The sequence below is a fragment of the Artibeus jamaicensis genome, unplaced genomic scaffold (genome assembly GCF_021234435.1).
Source record: "Artibeus jamaicensis isolate MK-2021 breed Jamaican fruit bat unplaced genomic scaffold, CSHL_Jam_final contig_466, whole genome shotgun sequence".
Taxonomy (NCBI): domain Eukaryota; kingdom Metazoa; phylum Chordata; class Mammalia; order Chiroptera; family Phyllostomidae; genus Artibeus; species Artibeus jamaicensis.
This window is the reverse complement of record NW_026521844.1, coordinates 13,153,674-13,172,273: the sequence shown is the minus strand read 5'-3', so window position 1 is coordinate 13,172,273 and position 18,600 is coordinate 13,153,674. Positions and strand designations below refer to the sequence as shown.

General features: G+C 40.7%; 1 protein-coding gene across 1 annotated transcript in view; it reads right to left on the bottom strand.

The window, feature by feature from the left end:
* Nucleotides 1–1,052: 1,052 nt before the first annotated feature.
* Nucleotides 1,053–18,600, bottom strand: part of WWTR1 (WW domain containing transcription regulator 1) — a 125,969-nt gene continuing 108,421 nt past the window's right edge. The window contains exons 5-7 of the mRNA XM_037150428.2: nucleotides 12,742–12,875; nucleotides 8,723–8,835; nucleotides 1,053–4,399 (exon numbers count right to left, since the gene is read on the bottom strand). Of these exons, the coding sequence (XP_037006323.2) occupies nucleotides 4,215–4,399; nucleotides 8,723–8,835; nucleotides 12,742–12,875 (432 nt within the window). The 3' untranslated portion in view covers nucleotides 1,053–4,214. The remainder of the gene's footprint in view (nucleotides 4,400–8,722; nucleotides 8,836–12,741; nucleotides 12,876–18,600) is intronic.

Genomic DNA, 18,600 nt, shown 5'->3' with positions numbered 1-18,600 from the left:
GCTTAGCACATAGTATTTGCTCAATAAGTATTAGTAACATCATTATTATTGTTAAAGAGAAAAAAATGAAAGCTTATAAACAGCACGTATAATTGCTTTCTATTTGCTAAAAAATCCATCTTATAGGAGAAAGAGCTAACATGCATTTTGTTTTAAATGTGAAATTTGGGGGATACAGAACTTTCAGTTTTTACTTTATACATGTTGTGTTTATAACATTTTCAATGATGAGCACATGTTACTTTACAGGTGGTGATGAAGTATGGTTTTTAAAATGATTCTTGAGGCTTTGACCCTAGAATGTTGATGATGTTTCCACTAGCATTTTTTCTCTCTGTTGTTTAGCTGAATGCTTCTGATTAAAACACTCTTTTCTTAAAAGATTTTATTTATTTTTAGAGAGGGGAAGGGAGAGAAAAAGAGAGGGAGAGAAACATCAATGTGTGGTTGCCTCGCAAGCACCCCCTAATGGGGACCTGGTCCACAACCCAGGCATGTGCCCTGACTGGGAATTGAACCAGAGAGTCTTTGGTTTGCAGGCCGGTGCTCAATCCACTGAACCACACTAGCCAGGGCTAAAACAGCCTCATACTAAGAGTGCTCTCAACTAGTGTTTCTGTGCAGTAACAAAGGTATCACGACCGTGAGAATCAAGGGACTCTACAGGCAGAGAAAATATACTGCTATGAACACACACACAGAAGGATGAGGGGCTATTTTTAGTTTTGACAACAAAAAGGTAAACCATATTGTTAATAATAGAAGAAAAACTGAATTCCTCTAGTTCCGATGTCTCAGTCATATCTGTGAGGATGTTGGAAGGACAGTGGATTTTTAAAGTAAATCCTAGAGGGTCACTTCAAATACTGTAGAAACCAGAATTCTGTGGATATTCAGAATATTAAAGAACAGGCATCTGAGGCAGAAAAATGTTTGCCTACAAAATTTCCTTTCTTTCATTCTCTGCCAGGAGGGTTGCATAAGCCTGTCTTCAGTGCCACTCAAAGCCCTCAGTAAAAGAACACACACAATAAAAAGACAAAGCCTTAGAGTGGAAATTCAATTGTATTTATTTTTCTTATACAGAATCAGAGAAGTAAAAACCAGTACCAAAGTCCAGGTAGAATGGTTTGATCTGATTGATTTGGCTGCATACCTTTGTATGCATAGCATTCTAAATTAAAAATAAACACACATATGTCATATTACAAAATGTAGGAGTAAATTTTTTTTAAAGTTAAAGTACTAGCACATAAATGATGTAGTGTGTTAGGGAAACGGTCTCTGTCAATCATCCATTTTGCCAATTAATCTACAATTTCTTTTTGACAGCTTTTTTTTTCCCACAAAAGTTGCACTTTCAGAAATTCCTTCCTCGTGTCATGAGACCATGACTCACAATCACCAACACCTGTGTCCCTCCAGATCCCCTTCCTCTGCTGAGAGCCTTCCTACCGCGCGGGACCCACCGCCCCCACCCAGCACACTAACCTTTTTGTTCTGTTTGACATGCTTCCTGTGGAAGACATGGCATTTCACATCCTAAAGACTAGGGTGAAACACTAAGAATTACTTAGATTCCACAGAGTTACAAATAGGCTTTAACAATGTATTAACTTCAAAAAAAAATATGTTAAATCAGAAAAAAAAGACCTAGAAAAATCTCCAAAATTATTTTTCAATTTCAATTTTAATATGACTTTTCTATGGCAAAACTATTGGATGAAATGCTGAAATTCATGATTGACGTAGGATGGCATAACTAGATATCCTGGCAGCTGTTCTCTAATAAGAAAAACAGTATAAATAGCACCTTGTCATGATTCCGCAGGGGGTCTGACACTTAACAATCATGGGAAATAGCCTTTAAAAAGTTGTTCTTATGTCTATTTCTAGCTTTAGTGTCCTTCAATAAAGGCCATATTTTAGGGTCTTAAAAACAAACAAAAAATTATGTCTGGCTTTATCTATTAGTAAACACATAGTCAGGGTCCATATTTAATTCTGGAAAAATATTTATGTTCATTAATAAATGTTTCAACTAATTTCTCTAGAAAAACCTCTAGTGTTTTCTAATGCCACAAGCTTATTACTAAGAAATTACTTCTAAAAATTGATAATATAAATCATCGATGTTTCAACTACTTTAAAAAAAAAGAGGGGAATCTGTTTCTTTTACATTTGATAACCTGAAAATGAGTCTATAAAAATATTTTTTAAAAAAATACAGTAACACTGCTCAGTTTTGTTAGGTCCCTTGTTTTTGTTTTTTTTTCCTTAGAATGTACAACTCTTTTTGCAATTATTACTAACGTAAGAGAAAAAGATGTAGTACTCCCTTCAATTTAGTAGCAACACAAACATCGCCCCCGTCTCTCTCGGAGCACTTGGAGAGAGAGAGAAGGAATCAGAGGAACATCAACCATGGGTCTTCAGGAAAAAGAAATCTCTTCATGGTGTTGGACGTGACCACGGCTTCTGCCTTGTCCTCCTAACGGGCAGCATGGGCACGGCTGGGCCACACTGCCCCTGCCCCTCCCCCCCCACATAAAGTGCACCGAAGGCTGCTTTTCTTCTACAACACTCTTGGGGTACAAAGGTTGTAGTAGAAAACTGCTGCTTTGTTCTTTGGGGCACCTCTTCTACCTCCTGCTTGTCTTGCTTTTGGGGTACTACAACTTGTCGATTTCCACTTCACACCGGGTATGCTTCCCACTGTATTCCATAACTTTTACTACTTCATCTCTGACCTTTTCACATGCCTTCTTTCCAACGAGATAAAATGCATTCTCTCTGTCTATATCCTGACAGATCAAATAAGCCCCCTTGGGAATTGAAAGGTTCCTCTCAGAGACCTGAATTATTGTCTTTCTAAAAAGATATTAAATTCATAGATTATAAATAATGTCAGCTGAAAACATTAAACAGTTGAGGACTTCATTGGCAATGCAGACAGAGTGCATGCCAGGTGAACCTGACGCTCTCTCTCAGTCCTTAAAAGCTAGTAAAAAATAATTTTTGGTTATATAAGAGGTATTGAGTACATATTTCATGCCTTTTTATACCAACTGTAGCAAACAGGGTTAGGGTAATATACTTAGGAATCAATTTTGCTGAATTCAGAAACATATGTCTCCACCATACACCCGCAAAGGGCATTTTTTAAAACGTCAGTCAGAGATCTGCTTCATCCTTCAAACAGTTTCATAGATAAGACTGTTTTAAACACTTGAAATCTTAAAAGCAAAACTGACAAAGCTTCAGAATTCAAAAAGCAACAGCTTACTGTGTGCACCCATCAGGTGGAAAACTATGCTTTCCCGATGTTTTCAGAACAGTTTCAAAAGATAAAATTACAGTTGCCACTGATTTATCAAAAAACACTTGGCTGCCCTTTGTCATCAGCTATGAAATTATAGTGCATCAGAAAATAAACATCAAATTCTAAGCTGCAACTTTTAAAAAATCCAACCTGCAATTTTAAAATGTTTGTTTGATAAATGCTCATAATTAGTACCAAACTGGTCTCTTTCCTCAGATCTGTAGCATAGGAGTGTGGCTCCTACGGCCGCTACTCTCCTGCTAGAAGAGCTAGTTGTCTAGATGCTACCACATAAATGGAGGATAAACTAACGTGTGTGACATCGTAAATACAGAGTAATAAGAATCATCAAAACCAGCATGGATTCACAACTACATTGTTTTCCATACAGCAGAATTTTACTATCCATACGATGATTTTTTTTTAAAGCTTGGGTTAAATATTTAAAGCATTTGGTACTATGGTCATCAATAGTTTTTGAAACTAAATCGGGTCTAAATTTGTGTACATTTCCTGGACCGAGCCGCCGGTCAGAACTCACTGCCTGTGGTCAGCTTTTTATGGTTTATAATCAATTGATGTATAAATTTCAGCTAACACCCATAAAGCTTAGTCATCGGGCTTCAGAGAGAAAAACAAAGAAGCTATTCTGCATAACCCACCACAGCAATGCAGGCTTGCAGAAAATGAAAATGGAATATTTATTTACGTTTAACTTAAGTTACTGTCAATCAAATCCAGGCAATGATTAAACTGGCCAAATGGAAAGGCGGGAGCATGAGTCATGGAGGCAGAAAGCGGTTCACCTGCAGACTTGCTCTGCTCCATCGCTTCCTCCAAGAGGCCCAGGAAATGTCAGGTCATGGCTGCACCCAAGTTACAATGGTGTTTATTACAGCCAGGTTAGAAAGGGCTCGCTTTTGTTCAGAGCAGACTCGACATCATTGAAGAGGGGGATCAGGTCTTCAGATTCCAAAGTGCCGAGGTCCACATTGGTTCCTGGAAGACAGTCCAGAAAATCCGGGAAACGGGTCTGCTGGGGGTTGATGTTCATGGGTGTCTGTCCTGCGTTTTCTCCTGTAACAGAATGAAAGGAACCATTTAACTCTTCTTAAGCTTCTGAGAGAAGGAGAGTCCAAGTGTTAACAATGACTCACATCTTCATCTGTGCTGTGCCTAAATTTAATCAGAAGATTTTATTGCTGCAGGTCTAAAATATTCCATCTCTGGGCAAAATTTCAACTGCCACAACTGACACTGACTTGGTGCTGATGTTCACTCCTAGGAGACACAGAGATGCGGCTGAATCTTTCACTGCTCTGGGTAGACACGGTCCAGAGTAGGGAAGTCCAGGGAGACAGGGAAGTCCAGGGAGACAGGAAAGGCGCGTGTGAAGGCCCTGCGGGTCTGACCTACAACCTGTGCTTTCCCCTGACAGCAGTGTGAAGAGCTGCTCTTTTGTGAAAGAGCAGAGAGGCCCTGCTTGTGGTAACTTCCTCATCATGGGGTATAATCTCAGGATTTAATTGCAAGTTTCTGTGCACCCATGTCCTCCCTCTTCATGTTCCAAGATAGTGGCGAGGAGTTTCTTTTCACCATGTTATTAAAAGGCTGCCTTCATAGATGGCTCTAGGGATCAATTTCAAAGCATTTTATGAAGTGGGTTCTGTAGGTCAACCCCCTCCCTGCACACACAACATACACACCCCGCCCAGCTACCTGCCTTACTCACAATGCCTGAGTCACAATGTGTGGAGAGTATGAAGGTCCTGAGAAGTCTCACAGTAAAAACAAAACAAAACAAAACAAAACACCCAACTTTTGTTTATCTTGTTTGTTTGGAAATTTATTTCCTAAAACTACTGAATCACCTAATCTGCTTTTGGCAGAATTTATATTCAGATAGAACTAGAGTCTACAGAACACAGAAAATGCTTGAGGGCTTCATTGGCAGTGAAGGTTATTGCCTTCACTGGAGGAAGGTTCAATGTCTGGGGTATGACATGAGGAATACATGTTCTTCATAAATAATAGTGTAGGAGAAAATGTACTGATCTTTGTGCCAGTAGACTGACCTTTTTAGCACTGTAAATTTAGGCACATATAACTTGTGTGTATATGCTTTGTCTGGCCCTCAGTTTACTCATATGAAATTGGGGTTATAGTACCTTTTTCACAAACTGGAAGAAACCCCCATATGATGGGCTCCATGGCCCCATTGCTCTAGGCACCATGTGCACATACAAACTCATATGCACACACAACTACAAGAAATGTTTCCTGATTGTGTTAGAGAAAGAACCTGGGATCTCGGTCTTGTTGGTTACACAGTATTAGAACCGCTAGTTAATTCAAGCAGTTTTCTGAAGGGACACAAGATACCCAAAGACTGGGGAACCCTGATAACCAAGGCCAGCTCCCACAGGGCATCAATTTTAAGAAACTCATTAAATTAGCTTTGTGTCTCAAAAGTGCAGTAGCCTTCCTGAAAAGCATGTATAGAAATTTCACTATTCTGAGTAAAATTGCAGAAAATTCATTTTAACCATATGCATTAAATATTTTCTAGGGAGAAAAATTACATCTTTCCTAGTGATGAGGGAAACATAAACTTCATTTTGGTGATAGCAAAGCTTAATGACTTTTCTGTGACTCATAAAATATCAATGTTTCTTGATAGTATTTTATAGGATTTTCAATGCAAAAGGCAATGAAAAATTAAATCAAGTTTAACCACATATTGAAAACATCAAAATAGAAAAGAATATCCAAAATAACTTTTTCTACCCACTAGAGTGTGAAAGATGGAAGTGAGATTTAAAATATCTTATCTCAGTTGCCAGATGTATTTTTTTTTATCTTCAGTTAGAATCATTTATCTTGATTTTCCATTTAACTTTCTAATAACTCAAGAATAGAGTTTTTAGCCAAACAAAAGCTCCCTGTTTTAAAGAATTCCTATTATCCTTTCTCTTCAGACATTGAAAACATGAGGAGACTAGTAAGCGTTCTTTGTCGAGGTCAACAATTTTTAAATATCTCTCTTTGGAGCAACTCTGCAATCTCATTGCAATCTTTTCAGTTAACAATTTAAATATAACAAATATCTCTGTTTGGAGCAACTTTGCAATCCTTCTGGTCTTTGTAGTAGTATCCATTTAAAAAGTGGGAGTGACAAAATCATGCAAATCTTACAAGGGTGTGATTATTTCAGAATATTCTGGAAGGATGAATAACTTCCCAGGCTTTGCTCTTGCTATCTCCTGCACTCTTTCTCGCACCAAGCCCAGCTGTGGTTTCCAGGGCATTTTGCAAGGTCGGTGCTCAGCTGGCTCCTCCCATTCAACATGCGGTCAGTGGATCTAACACACCTTTTCTACCTACACTTGAGCTCTGCCCACTGTCAACTTCTCGTGTTGTTCGAGTATAATCACATTTCTCTTTCCTGAGGCTTCACGACCACTTCCAACAAAGACGTCACAGAAGCGACCCTAAACTCAGTGGCCTGATACTCATTTAACCGGGTTAACTTGGAGCCCTAACATTTACCAGGTTCCTTCTGTACATTACCTTGACCTTCTTAGAAGGAGGGGAAATGAAGGCCAAGCTCTGTGATCTCATGACTCCTCACAACTCTAAGAAGTGAGCACATTATCCCCCCCTTTACAGTGAGGAATCTGTTTCCCAGGGAGGCTACAGGACTTACCCAGGAAGTGGAGAAGCAGGAATTCCACTTAGGCTGCCTGTCTGCAAGGACTATGTGCTTTTCAGGAAAACAACTCTACACTGAGGCTTTAAAACATTTCCTATTTACCCACTCAAGGCCACCTTTTTATTATTTATTCACTCATTCATTCATTCATTCATTCATTCATATTTATGCCAAGCTTAGATTTAGGTCTCCTTCTCCTTTTTTTATTTAACTTTGCTTTTTATCTTTACTGGCTTCCCAGTGTTTAAAAGATGAAGCAAATGATTATTAAACACAGGAAGGAGCCACTCCAAAGAGGGTCAAACAAATCTCACACCAAAAAATAAAGGGATGAAGAAAGAAAGGGAGGCAAGAACAGAGGGGAAAACTGAGGTAATAAGTCAAAGTAAAACAAGGCAAATAGTTAAAACTATTCCTGTGCGACTCTTCACGAGACGGTCTGTACGATCCTTTAAGTGACCCTGGGGCAGTAGCTCCAGTGCCCTACGCTGGCTGGCTGAGGGTGTCTCTTGTCTGACTGAAAATTCAGATCCAGAGTAGGAAGCGCAGGCACCTGGGAGCAGAGCGTGACAAACACAGGCACTGCGGACAGCAGCAGTTGGAAAGCAATTATGTTCACAGAACAATTCATTTCTACCATCGGTGAAGAGAAAGGAGAAACTTGCATTAAAAAACTCCAGCCCTGGCTGGTGTAGTTCAGTGGATTGAGCATGGGCCTGCAAACCAAAGGATCCTGGTTCAATTCTCAGTCAGGGCACATGCCTGGGTTGTAGGCCAGGTCCCAGCAGGGGACCCACGAGAGGCAACCATACACTGATATTTCTCTCTCTCTCTCTCCTTCCCGTCCCCTCTAAAGATAAATAAGTAAAATCTTTTAAAAAAAAGAATATTAAAAAAACACCTCCAAATAGTGGACACCTCAGCTATCTGTTATTCTTGGTTCTAGAATATCTTCTGGAAGTTTAGGACTTTGATAACTAACTCTAGATTTAGCTAATAAAACCAAATTCAGTTTTTGCAACTGAAGGCCTTTCTCCTTGAGAAGAGGAGGCAAGGAAAGGTAACCAGGAAGCCAAGGGAGGCCTGGCCCGAAGGTGGAGCAGGCCAGGAACAAGGTTCAAGTCACCCTGACTCTCCTTTTTAATTGCTGAGAGAGGGCATTGTTACTGTTGGGATTTGGAGCTGACAGTTTAGAATCCTCTGAGTTGCTTAACTTTCCAGATGCCCACTGCCAATTGCCTCCCAAATGCAGTGAACAACATGAAAAAATCTGCATGCTGGTGGAACTACAAACCCCTACCCTTGTCAAGAGCAAAAGTGTCCCGTACGTTACTAATGAAAACCAAACTACATTTAACTCTTTGCCTGTTGAAGAATGGAAAAGCAGACAGTGGTGTGTTAATGTGATTATAAGGAAAGGGCTAGGTGAAGCAAGGACAAGCAAGAGCAAAGAGGGAAAAAAAAAGCAGGGTTTAAAATTTTGTGCCCATACATAAACTATATTTGTATAAATTACAGGGAAGGGGCTAGAGTTTGTAAACAGAGCTTGGGGAGTTGGGTGGCCTTTTAGCCGTCATTTTATGCTGTTTGAGATTAAGTGGTTCTCACTGGATTTTAGAATTGAGATGACTAAAAAGACGATTTAAAAATACAAAGGCATCGCAAGTCCTTGCAGGCTTTGCTCCTACCTGTGTCCATCTCATCCACGTTGCTGAGGAAGTCCTCCGGGGTTGTGGGGACACTGTAGCACCCTAACCCCAGGCCACTGTCATTGCTCTGCTCCCTCGAATGATACGGCCCTCTGGAGAGCAAAAGATGGAGAAACCTCAGTGTGAGCCCATTAAAGATATTTCAAACCTAAAATAGTCATGAAAACCCTAACCCAGTGCAGTTCTGTCACTCTACCCAACTTTCCAGGTGGTGAAGAGAGGCAGATTTTGTACCTCCTTTTAATTTTTTTTTGAAACATACATCCTAATGTCAATGAAATTAATAAATTGCAAGCAAATAAAACTGGCTGTTCCTAGTAAAATGACATTGACTTCCTTTTTCCTTCAAAATAATTTGAACACTATTTATGCACATTAAAAAAAACACCAAACAATGTTGAACATTGCTTTTGGATGCACACGTTATCAGGCAATAAGAAGCATAAAAGTACAGGTGATGAACACATGCCAACTTGAAAATGGTGCAACCACTAGGGAGAGAAGGAACAGAAGATACGTTTCAGTAGTAGAAGGGATGAGTTTACATATTAACTGTAATACTTATTTCAAAAATGTAAGATCTGGGTTTTAGGTACATGGGTCTTACATTATTCTTTACACTTTTCTGAACATTTGAAATACTTTTAAATCAACAATTTAAAAACTTTTCTTCATTATGTCAGCTACTATTTGTTTTCAACTCTCTGTTTTTAATAACTTTCATGTTTGCTTTTGTTTGCCAGAACCTTCTGGAAGGGCAGATAAGGCACAGGAAATAGAATACTGCCCTTTATTTGAATTTAAAAGACCACAGTTAAGGTTGACTGCTTCTACTCATGGAGATACCCCTTTTTTTTGTTTGTTTGTTTTATGTTTTCTTTATTGATTATGCTATTAGAGTTGTCCCAATGTTTTCCTCTTTGTCCCTCTTAACCCTCAACCCCACTCCGGTGACCCCCTCCTCTGTTCATGTTCATGGGTCATGCATGTAAGTTCTTTGGCTACTCCATTTCTTATACTTGCTCTTAACATTTCCCTGACTATTCTGTAACTACTTATTTGTAGTTCTTAATTCCCTCACCTTCTCTCCCATTCCTCCAGACCCCCTCCCACCTGGCCACCATCCCAATGATTTTCCTATCTATGATTCTGTTTCTGTTCTGCTTATTTGCTTAGTTTGTTTTTTTAGATTCAATTGTTGATAGTTGTGAATTTATTGCCACTTTAATGTTCATAGTTTTGTTCTTCCTTTTCTTAAATAAGTTCCTTTAAAATTTCATATAATAAGGGCTTCTTGATGATGAACTCCTTTAGCTTGAACTTGTCTGGGAAGCATTTTATCTGACCTTCAGTCCTAAATGATAGCTTTTCTGGGTAGAGTAATCTAGGTTGAAGATCCTTGCTTCTCATGACTAAATTCTTCTTGCCAATCCGTTTTAGGCCTGCAAAGTGTCTTTTGAGAAATCAGCTGACACTCCTATGGGAATTCCTTTGTAGGTAACTATCTGCTTTTCTCTTGCTGCTTTTAAGATTCTCTCTTTATCTTTAACCTTTGGCATTTTAATTGTGATGTGTCTTGGTGTGGTCCTCTTTGGGTCCAGCTTGTTTGGGACTCTATGTACTTCCTGGACTGTATGTCCATTTCTTTCACCAAATTAGGAAAGTTTTCTTTTATTTTTTTCTTGCCCATTCTCTTCTCCCTCTGACATCCCTATAATGCAAATATTGGAACATTTGAAGTGCCCCAGAGGCTCCTTACACTATCCTTGATTTTTTGTATTCTTTTTCCTTCTTGCTGTACTGATGTATTTTTCTTTCTTATGTTCCAAATCATTGATTTGATTCTTGGCTTCATCCATTCGACTATTGTCTCTCTATAAGTTGTTCTTTATTTCAATTAGTGAATCCTTTGTTTCTGATTGGATCTTTTTTATGCTGTTGAGGTCCTCACTGAGTTCCTTGAGTATCTTTATAACCACTTTTGAACTCTGCATCTGATGGATGCAATGTTTATCTCCATTTTGTTTAGTTCTTTTGGAGTTCTGTTCCCTCCTTTGGGCCATATTTTTCTGTCTCCTCATTTTGGCAGCCTCCCTGCATTTGTTTCTATGTATTAGAAAGAGCTGCTTTGACTCTGTGTATTGGTAGTGTGTCCTAATGTAATAGATTTTCTGCAGGGTGCAATGGCACAGCATCCCCTATCTCCCAAGCTGTGAACTCGAGGTGCTCTCTCTGTGTGGGCTGAGTACACCCTCCTCTTGTAGATGAGTCTTGTTGCTGTCAGCAGGTGAATGGGAGGGATTCACCCAGTCCAGACAGCTGGCAGGACTGGCTGTAACCCTTGGCCAGCAAATACCTCCCTCTATGGCTTGTGGAGGTGGTTGGGTGGTGCTCTGACTCTGACATGGTCTGTAACTGTTCGCTGAGTATACAGGCTCTGAGGTTCCCTGGGTAGTGCAGGCCAAGGTCAATCTCCACCTGTGTTCAGTCTGAGGTCCTTGGCATAAGCTACAAAGTGATCTGCAGATGTCTGCTGCTAGTGCCAGGCCTGGGGACACTCAGCGAGAGGTATGGGGGTTGGGCTCAGCTGTTGCTTGTTTGGATGGATTTAGGAAGGTCTGAAGCCTACATCTAGCCCAGCCACTGGGAAAAGCCACTGTTACCAGGGTGAGACGGTTGCTTGGGTATGCCCGTAAGTTGGGTGGGACAGACCCTTAGATAATCACCAGGGTGGGGTTTACCATGTGAGCCAGGCTGATGGAAATTCAGATATGGTGCCACTGTACTGTGGCTCTGTGTGGGGGAGGGGTGATCAAAGTTACAATGGCTGCTGTCTGCCGTTCTCCCTGGGAGGAAGCTATACCCCAGCTCTCACCCTGATGCCAGATACTTCACTTTTTCTCCATATGCCACTGGTGCCCTGGTGCTGGATCTCACTGGGAGTGAGTCTGAGTAAGTCTGTGTGTGGTGTGAGGTCCTTCAAGAGGAGAGGCCTGAGGATCCCTCAGTTTCTTCCACCAACCCACACCCCACTAGTTTTTACAGCCAGAAGTTATGGAGACTTATCTACTTGGCACTGGAACCCTGGGCTGGGTGGTTTAGTGTGGGAGTGGGGGGTTCCTCTCTCCCGAGATAAACCTTTGTTTTATATCTACCACATGTGGGTCTGGGACCAGCCAGGTCCATGTCTCCATATCTCTGCCCCTCCATCCCTCCTACCTGTCTGGATGGATATGGTTTCTTTAATTCCTTAGTTGTTGGACTCCCATACAGCTCGATTTTCTGGCAGTTCTGAGTGATGGGTGTTCTGTATTTTAGTTGTGATTTTGCTATGGTTGTAAGCGGATTTCGCAACCTGCATTTATCTATGCCTCCATCTTAACTGGAAGTTGATATTCCTGACAAAATTATCTTTTCCATCTACCCAAGTGTTTCTATTCTAAAACATCATCTTTTTTTTTTGTGATTTTATTGTGAAATAATTTTAGAATCTCCCAAAGGATGCTAACGAAATAGAGATTCTTATCCACCCTTCCCCCTGTTCACCCAGCATCTTACATAACCACAGTACAATGATCAAAACCAGAAAATTGACATCACATAATATTATTAGCTAAACTATAGACCTTATTCAGATTTCACCATAAACACCACTTCTTAATTATTATGTTCTCTATTTGCCACATGGAATGCTTCCCCCCACGCTGGCCACATAAAACCACAAGAATCTTCCAAATAATTACTGTGCAACACCATCCCATAGAAATTATAAGTTCATCCCCATGTTAAAATTAATGACTAGGGATTTAAGATTTTTTTAAAAAGTAGATAATAACTTCCTCTGCTTTTATTTTTTTTGCCACCACCCTCTACTTGCTGCCTCAATCCTCACACTAACTTCCAGCCCCCACCTCCGCCCAACATAAACAAAGGCTCATCATGCTTCAGACCACAAAATAAAGAAAGCAAAAATAAGCAGCTCCAAAATGTTAACTTACCCATTGAGGAAAGGATCTGAGCTATTATTAGTGATGGATCTCATGTCTGGGGTCATGGCGGGTGGGTTGACAGCAGCCTGAACTGTGGCCAGAGTCTCTGCTTCCATGGGGAGCTGTCTGCAGAGGGCAGCTTCCTGGAGAAACATACCAGCCACAGGGAGAGGCAAGAGTTATTCCCTCGGTCACAACGATCAGAGCAAAGCACGTGCCACATGAAAGTGTTTTACCAAATACAAGGCATTTTACATTTATTCCTAATTTGCTTGTAGGATACTTAAAGTAGCAACTGTCCCACCCATCCAATTGTCTAAATAGCTATTTCACATAAATTCCTCTCAAGACACTTTCTCAGAGACAAGGCTATTTTTATCCCAGGTGCTCAGACCAAATCTAAATCACTCAAAGCAACTAGACTCCTCTGGACTAGTAAGTACTTTCTGGTCTCTGCCATTTATCAGACCTTAAAACTCTGGATTACAAAGTTCAGGCTCTACATTGAGTCATATCTGGCAATTTTATTTCAATAGCCAGGAGAGCAAAATGATCAGTTAAAAAGTTTTTTTTGTCAATCAGTCTTTCTATTTGACTAATTGTTTTGTTGACCTGACTAAAACGGCTGAAGCATGGAGAAGCATGCAGACACAATCTAAATCCTACTGCTGATTAACCGAGAGCATCTGGATTTCATTAGTAAAAATTAGGAGCTAGAATTATTTTCTTTAAAGCTAGCATTACTTTGCCAAGGAGAGTCGATCTAAAAGTTATGGATTTAACTGCATTTTTTTTCTCTAGGTATAACCTCCAAGGAGTCTCTCCCATTTTGACAAACATGACCAGACATTAAATTTCTTTAAAATCTGCTGCTCTTTCCAGAGAAGAATGTGTTTGTATGTTTATACTTCATCCAAAATCAAGACTAGGCCCTTCCGATATGTACACCTATCGGTTGCCCACTTTCCAGGCTAATGACATTGGTCAAACCATGGCAACAATGGTAAAGAAAATATTTAAGCCACCTAAGTTACAGTATCTTCGTTAGATCTGTTCCAGTCCTAACATGCTATGATTTTATAGAGTAACTGCTGTCTAGACAAGTCTAATGAAGTCATCAGCTATAAAATTTTTCGGTTACTAGAGTTCACTGCACTGTTACTAGGACTTCCAGTAGCATGACTCTTACAAGCTGAGAGAGACCTGACTGACAAGACACTGCATTGCTACTGTATACTGAACTTCCTACCCTGGCTAGGAAGGGCTCCTGGTTCGCTCTTGCTCTTTCAGAATGAAAATATTCAGAATACTTAACTAACAAATTTTATTCAGTTAATCCATAAAAAGCAAACCAGAAAAAAAAGGAGATTTTTAAAAGGTAATTAAATCCATAATCTAAATCTTGGAAGTCTCTTCTTGATAAATCTAGAAAAAAATGGAATATTTTCTGATAGCTGTCTTTCCACGGCAGGGAGTATGCCCTGGAAAACTTATTCTCTAACCAGAGTTTACCTGAAGGTCTCGCGTGCATGAACGACAGGGAATAAAGCCACTGTGAGGAGACTGGAACCCACCACCCCCTCAAGCACACTCGGACACTAAAAATGTGGGGTTTGATGTCCCACAAATAATGTCCTTTGAAACATACAAATTGAAGAAATGGCTACATTTCATTGATTTGACTCGGTCTGATCACCATATATTTTAAGAATACTGAATCCAAGATTGATCTATCCAGCAAAGCTTTCATTTAGAATGGAAGGGCAGAGAAAGTGCTTCTCAGATAAGGTCAAATTCAAGGAGTTCATCATCACCAAGCCCTTATTATATGAAATGTTAAAGGGACTTATCTAAGAAAAAGAAGATAAAAAAGATGAACAGTGAAAGGACAGCAAACTCACAGTTATTAACAACCACACATAAAATGAAAGCAAACTAAGAGGACAGCTAGATCAGGAGCAGAACCATAGAAATGAAGATCTCAAGGAGGGTTAGCAACAGGGGAGTGGGAGAAGGAGAAGGGGGGAGAAGGTACAGAAAATAAGTAGCATAGACAGTAGATAGAAAATAGATGGGGGGGCAAGAATAGCATGGGAAATATAGAATCTAAAGGAATTGAGACACATGGTCATAAACTAAAGGGGGGGGTAATGGTGGGGATGGGGGGGTTGGGTGGAGGGGAATGAAGGGGGGAATAGAACAACTGTAACAGCACAATCAATTAAAAAAATTAAAAAAAAAGAAATGAAGATCACATGGAGGGTTAGCAACAGGGAAGTGGGAGGAGAAGGGGGGAGAAGGTACAGAAAATAAGTAGCATAGACAGTAGGTAGAAAATAGATAGGGGGGAGGGCAAGAATAGTATGGGAAATATAAAATCTAAAGAACTTAAGACACGTGGTCATAAACTAAAGGGGGGAATGGTGGGGAGGGGGGGGGGGGGGGAATGAAGGGGGGAAATAGAACAACTGTAATGGCATAATTAATAAAATATATTAAAAATACTGAATGAATCTAAAATTTCTAGGTGGCTTGAATATAAATATAAGAATCATTTCTGAAATTTCATGGCAATTAAAAGTACATATTACATACATAAAACATATGAATTATTCATCATCTATTACTGTATATGGAAATATTTAAATTATATGAAACCAGGGATATTATATATAGCTGCAAACTTTGCTCTTCATTTATTATTTTAAAGATTTTGTTTATTTATTTATTTTTATAGAGATGAGAAGAGAGGGAGAGAAACATCAATGTGTGAAAGAAACTTCAATTGGTTGCCTCTCACACACCCTCAACCAAAGACCTGGCCCACAGCCCAGGCATGTGCCCGGACCAGGAATTAAATAAGTGATCTTTCAGTCAGCATTATGATGCCCAGCCCACCGAGCCACACCGGTCAGGGCTCCTCTTCATTTAAATTACTCCTGGCATATTTCAAATAAATACAATATAGATTTTTTATGCTCATATGTGGCTAAATATATAAATAAAATTCAGAAGAACTATATATAATAATCAGAGCTGAAAGAGCCTGTACTATATTGGGGAAGACATTTGGGCCATTTCACATCTGTTTCCTCTATTTTAAATCAAAGACAACCAAAGTTCCATTCGTCAGCATCCATGTCTCCCACTCTGAAGACCTGACTCCCATGTCATTATAAGTGCAATGCTGTGTTCCCTCTGTAGGGGACTCCCAGAGCATTTCACACCTTCAGATGACTAACGAGAGAATACAGAAAGGAAGTTTGTTGATTACCCCTGAATAATAACTCTGAAACTTAAATTAGGCTAGTCTGAATTAGAAAGTTATTATAGAGGACAACACTTTCACCAAGATCATTCCAACATTATTTTTGGGTCACAAGTCAGTTCCAAACAGCAGCCAATCTGAAGATTGTGCTGGCCCCCTGCTGTAGGGGCACCTACAAGTGGCCCCCAAAGCCCCGCAGGACAGCCCTGTCCATGTCGCCTTCACCTCTGACATGTCCCGTCCCTCACTCCCCAACCACTCCCTCTTCCACTTCCAGCATCTGCACCAGCTGTTCCCTGTGCTCGGAACACTCTCCTCAGTTCTTCCCACGGTCCACTCCCTCACGTTTGTGTCCAACAAAAATGCCATTTCCTCAAAGACTGCATCAGATTTTCTTCAGAGCAACTTGGGTATCTGTTGTCTGTCTTTCCTGTCAGAATGTGAGCACCACGAGAGAAAGGATCTGACCGCTCACATTCACTCCTCCGTCCCCACTGCCTATTAACAGCTAGGCAGAGAGTGAGTTCTTGATACATATTTGTTCAATGAAGAAATAAAAATTACTGGAATTCAAATGGAAATATTTTACATTCTAATTAGCAATAAAAGAAAAAATAAACCGAGAACATTCAATTCTCATCTTCAACCACAAATATCAGTGAAATAACAGCCTACAGTGTACAGCCCAAGGAGCCAGGTGCAAACTCCATCCTCACAATCCCAGGGCACTCCTCCCTGCTCCTAGCACAGGGGCTGCACAGAAGGTCGGGAGCAGGGGTTCTGGGGCCAGAGGCTTGGATTTGAACCCTGCCTGCCCTGTCACCTCTCCTCCAGTTATTTAACCCCTGTGTTCCTCATTTGCAAAGTGGGCATAATAACAGCATCTACTCAATAGGGTAGTGGTGTGGTGATACCACTGTGGTGATAAAGTGAGGTGACACATACAAGGGGCTGAGAACACTGCCTAGCACATGAGATCACTTAACAAGTATTAACTAAGTAGTAGTATTAGTATCTCATGTTCTATATTCCAATCCCAGAAAACAAAATTTAAAAAAATCACACTATTGCACTCATCCACTCTAAGTGATTTGACGCTTCTTCCTGGTCAGCTCTCACCTTGCAAGGATTAAACCAAAGTGTGAAGTTCATCATGATGAATCAGCAAGGCTAAAAAGCCAGTTTCTTCTTTTTAATAAGGAGAGGTTTGCAAGTGTTTTTGTATAACATAAAATTGGTTTTTATAGGGACTTAAGAATGGTGAGAAATTTCATTTCACTTAGTTATGTGTTATACTATAAGTCTACATTTAGAATTTCTAAAATTCTAGTCTTTTTTGAATGATAATATTTTCCCACTTCTGCTCATGAATGAAAGGAAAAAATAAGTGCCACAAAAACCTAGGTTTAAAAATAAAAGGACTAACCTCACTAACACATCCGCATCCAAACAAAGGAGGTTTAAAAACAATAATAACAACAACAACAACAAAAAATAACAAACTAAATTTAGGTATAAAATTAAACCCCAGACCCAGCAGGATTTTCACTGCCACATGACACTCCCTACCCCTGCATGGGCAGAAATGAAAAGACAAACAGCTAACTTTCGTTTGACCCAGAAGAAGCCATCAAGGCTGTTGCAACTAAGCCAGCCGAAGCAAAGATAGAAGATGGGAGCACTGGACTAAGTAAACTGATGAGAAAACAGGGGCACAGCTGGCCAAAGCTGGTCTAGGACATGGCTCAAGCCTCCGACTCAGACAACTGAAGGTGCAGCTGCCCTGACTAACCCCGTGCTCCCTCCTCAGCTCCCTCTAGTCGAGGCAGAAGAAATGCTAAGCTGGAGACACCGCCCAGCCTGCTGATCTGTTTCTCATCTCCCACTTCACTCTAGTTCAACAGGTCCATTCACAGACCCCTTCCCAGCGTCCCCTCCACCCCCACCCACCCTGTTCTCCCAAACAAGTGTCCAGTTTCCTAGATTCCTCAGTACTTTGGATCTCTCTTCATCTAGCCAGATCTCACCCACCCTTAGAGGTTCCATCACACGACCTTTCCCAGGAGGCCTTCCCTGACCACCCTAACCACAGCAGGCCACTACCGTCCCTTTGGCCCAGCCTTGACCTGCTAAACAAACACCCAGCTGGGGTCTGACACCGCAAGTCTCCCAAACCACGCCTCATCCGGCCCCGAAGCAGCTCTCCCTACTCACTTCAAGCTTTCTCTGAATGCCATCTCCACGCACCCCAGCTCCAAATCCAAATACTGACTCTCGGTCCTCACAACAATCCCTCCATTCATCTATTCCTTTAGTTATTTTTTCAAAAATACAGTAAAGACTCCCGGGTGCCAGACACGGTTCTCAGTAGCAGAGACACAGCGGTGAGCAACACAGACCGTGCCCTACCTTGCGGAGTGATCTAAGAAGGCAAGGCAGACTACAACAAATAACGATGGACAAGGCCTAGCCTGGTGGGTTCCATCTCCTCGGTCCAACCTCCCTTCCACCTCAAGCGGCAGGTCAGCACACCTGCTCTAGATATTTCAACTGACCTGCCCACGTCCGGTCAGGGCTGCAGCCAGGTCTCTGTTCTACAC